General features: G+C 38.6%; 1 protein-coding gene across 1 annotated transcript; it reads right to left on the bottom strand.

Moving 5' to 3' along the window:
• Window positions 1–1,300: 1,300 nt before the first annotated feature.
• Window positions 1,301–4,356, bottom strand: LOC119986480. Its single transcript, XM_038831046.1, has 3 exons — window positions 3,196–4,356; window positions 1,657–2,199; window positions 1,301–1,572 (listed from the first exon to the last, which is right to left on the bottom strand). The coding sequence occupies exons 1-3, from the start codon at window positions 4,060–4,062 to the stop codon at window positions 1,468–1,470; spliced, it is 1,515 nt and encodes a 504-aa protein (XP_038686974.1). The 5' UTR covers window positions 4,063–4,356; the 3' UTR covers window positions 1,301–1,467.
• Window positions 4,357–5,126: the final 770 nt, after the last annotated feature.

Below are 5,126 nucleotides of genomic sequence, written 5' to 3'. Positions count from 1 at the left end.
TTTACAATATTTTTTTGCTCGTTTTAATTGCGTGTGCGCTAAGTGAGTTTAAAAAATATTTGATTAAATATTAGAAAGAGTAAAAAAAAATCCATTTTGATGATTTTTAGGCCAATTTTAGTACAGTTAAAAATTGATTATTGAAATAAATTTTGAGAAGAATATTCTTTGTAATTTTTCCATGCCTTCTTGACATTTTTAGGAATCAACGAGTTAGGAGAAAATTGGTAATTTTTGTGTTCGTTTATCCACTGGCACTACGCATTGCATAAATTCATCATGAGATTCGATAAGCTTATGCCTATGAATTACGCTTAGTTAGGTAATTATTTAATAACAACTTTGTATTATTCCTTATCAAGTGAAATCATAACAAATAAAATATTTCAAGAATAATCATACGTAAAATTAATAGATTACCTCAACCATACAACTCTTAAAGCCAATCTCTAGAGAAGACCCATCTGTCTTGTCTATCACTGTCAGCTTCCATTACAAGACGGCAAGACCAAGACCCATATCATTAGACTTAATCGACGACTTCTCATCGTGGTCAGAATCAGAAGAATAAGAGTACTCATGGCCATGGATCTTCTCCGATGAATTAGACCTTCGTGGGTCTTCTTCGGATTGGTCATTTTCTACATACATATAATAAAATCCATGACATTAAAAATGTCATGAACGGAGACTCTTTTAGATAAAAAAAAAAAAAAAAACATTTCAACATTAATATTACGCGAGTAAAACGGGTTAATTTCGGGTCTCCCTTTCCGATGACTGTTTTGGATAGAATCTGACTGGACATTATGCATCTAAATGAGGAGAATCTAACAATGATGATGACGTAACAAACCATCATTAAAATCATTAGGATTTGAGACTTTTTCTTTCAACTCATAAATAATGGGGATATTGATGTAATTAGAATTTTCATGGATACATAAAGAGCGATGCAAATTTCCCGTAGATTATTAGGTTTGTGAAAATTGTCAAGTTGAACCTATTACCTCAAATGATTTCCAGCTGACACTCAATCCAACTCTTCAAAGAAATTCTCTGTTGCTTAAAAAGCAGACTAACCCTATACATCACAATGATCATGTCTTTGGATTGGACACACAGCATTTATAAAGCATTCATATCTTTGTCTTCCTGGTGCCTGATCATTACCAAAAGAAGAAAAAAAAAAAAAAAAACACAACCACATCCGAGCCCTGTCCGAATCAAAAACTTTGTAGGTTTTACTATTTAATTGACAAACTAGGCTGCTCCAACATCCATATAAATTAAAAAAAAAAAAAAAAGAGTATAAATTACAAGTTCCGTAGATTTGGCAACCTGTTCGTCTGTCCAATGATTACTGTAAAATAGAATTACAAAATTGGACACCTCATCACAGATAAATAATAAAACAAATGAGAGAATGATACGAGGAGGAGGAGCAGAAGATCCTACATACAATCCCTAATTAACTCCACTGATCTCACCTTCCCTACATACACCCACATCCACCACCATGCTCCCTTTCTTACTTGCCTCCTTCACCCTGCAACAGTTTCTTCTTGGAGACTGAAACAATTTCACAAAACTTTGCATCAGAAAACATCAGTCTTTTTTTTACTTCAAATTAATATCCAGTAATAAGGTACTTACTCTATCCCAGAGATGTGGATCGGGTTTCTTGTAAACCACCACCGTGTCAATCTTAGCAGGATCAGGCATCTTCCATTTACAACTCGGGTAAGGAACTCGGTGCCGAATGTACTCGGTCACTGTTTCGTTCGATGATTCGCCGAGTTTAGCCTTTGTCAAGTAGAATACAAAGGGCTTTTGGCATGGGTTTCGGCTGACTGGTCTAGTGTTGAATGCGTATGCTGTGTAGTCTGCTCTTCTGTACCAATTCAAAAATGTTCTCGAAGGCATTTCCATCTCGCGTGGTGAAAAGACTCCTCTGAAAATTTGAACAGCGAAGCCCCACGAGACAGAGATGGTCCAGGTCTTAGCTTTGTCGTAGCAAATGGATTGTTGCAGAAGCCCTGCCGAGTCCAGTTTCATTGGGATCATCAGTCTCTGAAGGGCTTGAACCCGAGTCACATTGGGAAAGATGGGTTCAACAACGTCAAGGTGATGAAGAGACACCAGTGGTGCAACAGGATGTGCGGCAAGTAGTCCGAACAGGTTCCCATACACATCATACTGTAAACCACACCAAGAACATCAACTCACTGTTTGAATTAGAAAAAACATTAGGCAACTCTAGACACAGAAATATCCTAGGCTTTTAAGCACAACCAAATCCAAAAATCTAGAAAACCAAGATCAAAACTCATTCGTAAATGATGAGAGTTTTCCGTGTCTAGTACATACAATCAGTTTTCCCCCACAAGTATTCCTACGAGGCCAGAATTTCTCAAGTTCAATATCACACAATTTTAGATGATCTAAACAACCTCTGTCATCGAATCGATCGATCTAAAATCTAATCATCTCTATTTTTAATCGCGGAACAACATTCCCATTCGAGTTGGACTTGCTTTAGCAAGCTCTTAATTACATAAGATTCTATACGGCACATTACTACAGGCCTTATAGTGCCCGAATGGTGGGATAATTCACCATCAATACCCACAACCTCGCATTAGCAATTTCCGAAAATTGAACTCAAAAACTACACCAGAAAGGGGCTACTCCATCCTACTGACTCCTGATATTGTATTCTTAAGCAATATCAGAACTTTATAGATAGTCCAATACAAGTAACTGAGTAAGACTCGACTAATTTACAAAAAGAAAAGAGTAGGCATCAACTTGTTCAAGTTGTATAATGAAAATAAGGTGAGGCTGAAAGATTCATTGATATGTAAGGAGCGTGAAGTTCACAAACTGTGAGTGCAAGTGGTCATTAACAACCCCAAACATGTGAGAAAAAAAACAAGGGCCCAGGTCAAAACCCCAACAACACGTGGGTCCCTTCCCGACACTTGAATTACCGAGCTAGTACTGAGTCTACGGACCCGCTTTTGTTGAGTTGAGTCGGTTTCCTAGACCAATATTACCGTCTACAAGATCATCATTAGACAATGCAAATCACTTGATTAATTAGATAAACACTTCACTAACCACTTGATTAACTAGTTAATCACTCAATAAACTGCTAGAAAATCCAAAAAATGCGAAAAAACAGTGACGGACCTGGTGGAAGCCAAGTTCCTTAGTGAGTGGGACACCGAGTTCGGCCATACAAGCTTGCATCCGGTCATCGGATCCGTACAATCCCGGGTACCTATGAATGCACCTGTCCTGCATCTTGTACAGAGCCTTCGCCAATGGATAGCTAATAGCGAAACCTCCACCTCCATAAGCCATTCCATAAGAGAAGTAAATGTTCTGCAAGTGACTCTCCGATAGAGACCCAATATAGTAATACTGGTTGTGGTCGTATTTCCTCAAAACCCTCACTAGATTCTCCGTTATAAAGACGGTGTCGTCGTCCCCCATCACGAACCACCTCACGTTTTTAAGCCCCAAACGGAGCGTCTCCGACACTATCCGCGAGATCCGGATCGCGGAACGGTGGCCCTGCCGGTTCTTGTACGGGAACTGCGATGTGTTGCCCGAGATCTTTATTGGGGGTAGTAATCCGTCGTCGTTTCCGGTGCTTACCTTGTTATCCAGCCAAACGACGCCTCGCATTTGCTTGGGTTTGTACCAGAGCTTGATGTAGTTCTTCCTCTGGTCCCACAGCTTCGCCGAAGCTGCTATTCCGAAGACGATGTGCTCGATTCCAGTCCGATTTAGGGCTAATTTAACGGAATCGTTAGTGGAGATTAGGGTGGAGAGGCGGTGGTGGGTGGAGAAGGGCTCGTCGTTACAGGCGCGTGAAGTGGAAACGAGCTTGAGAGTGTAAACAACATAAGTCACTGAAACGACGAGAATCAACCAGACCATGAGCTTCGGCAGAGTACGGGTCTGCGATCCGGGGATTTTAAGTGGGTTCCCGGACGGGCTTCTCATCGGATCCCAAACGATTTTCTCTGAATCTTTCTGGGACACTTTCATTTTCCCTAAATTTTTTCACTTCTTTTGAAACTCCCAGAAATCGAAATCAAAGGCTGAGCATTATTGGTTCCCACATAAAATTGCAAAAATCTTAATGAATTAATTTTGGATTGGACAGAGAAAATGACCCAGAAGGTATTTGAGCCGCAAAAAGATTGATCAAGGTCGGTGGTTAGGGAGATAAGAGGAGAGTGAGAGGAGGTTGAAGTTGCAGACAGAATTAGTGGTGAGAGTATGCATAGCTGCTGCCAGGTTGCACACTCTCGCCGTATTAACAACTCTCCAGGAAAATATTTGTATTAGTATTTGATTATTCTTGTTTAGCGTGTAATTGCTCAGATTGTAAAAGCGTGTTAGTGTCTTAGTGAGAGGGAAGATTGTCGGTGGTGATTGATGCCAGTGGGAACTGTTAGATTTATGTGAAATACACTTGTCATGCATGTAATGGTCCACGTGGTACCTAAATTAAATTAGAAGACTATTTTTTTCCTTTCTCTTTTGCTATTATTTTGATTAGATATTGGCACAATGCACGAGGATTGTGAATTATTGATGAGTACATGAGTGTTTTTTTTTTAAAAAAAAAAAATTGTACATGTGGTTATAACTTATTAACGTAATAAAAATATATTTTTGAATTGGTGAGTATTTATTATTTATGTATTTGGTGATTTCTTTGATTTAGTAGGAAAAACAGAAGAATAGGTTGAACATCTATGAATGAGCAAAGCCAAGAACATAATCAATAAATAAAGATACATAGAAGTGATAAAGGCCTTTTGGTTCTATCCAATTTCCTGCAATGGAAACGAATAGAAAGGAATCTCGAATCTTACACAAAAGAGCTCAATAAGAAATATTTGTTTTTCTAAAAAAGATGAGCATGAGAGATTAGCAAACCCTCAATTGGGCGTGATCATAGAAGTACTCATAAATTAGAATGTTCAATTTTAGTCATTGTTGTTGTAGATGATAGAAGTTACAATTGATGTGATATCGATAGGGTCACTAGGAAAACAACACCTCTAATTTCACTTTCGTTCTTAAACTTTTTTTGCTACTAA

Source organism: Tripterygium wilfordii, chromosome 20 (genome assembly GCF_013401445.1).
Source record: "Tripterygium wilfordii isolate XIE 37 chromosome 20, ASM1340144v1, whole genome shotgun sequence".
Taxonomy (NCBI): domain Eukaryota; kingdom Viridiplantae; phylum Streptophyta; class Magnoliopsida; order Celastrales; family Celastraceae; genus Tripterygium; species Tripterygium wilfordii.
Note: the sequence above shows the minus strand (reverse complement) of the source record. Positions and strands in the feature narration are given on the sequence as shown.

Excerpts from the sequence above, each read along its gene's own strand:
- LOC119986480 (XM_038831046.1), bottom strand. The coding sequence starts at position 4,062 with ATGAAAGTGTCCCAGAAAGATTCAGAGAAAATCGTTTGGGATCCGATG. Across the intron at positions 2,200-3,195 it reads AGGAACTTGGCTTCCACCAG|TATGATGTGTATGGGAACCT; the intron begins GTCCGTCACTGT and ends TGTGGTTTACAG. Across the intron at positions 1,573-1,656 it reads ATCCACATCTCTGGGATAGA|TCTCCAAGAAGAAACTGTTG; the intron begins GTAAGTACCTTA and ends AAATTGTTTCAG.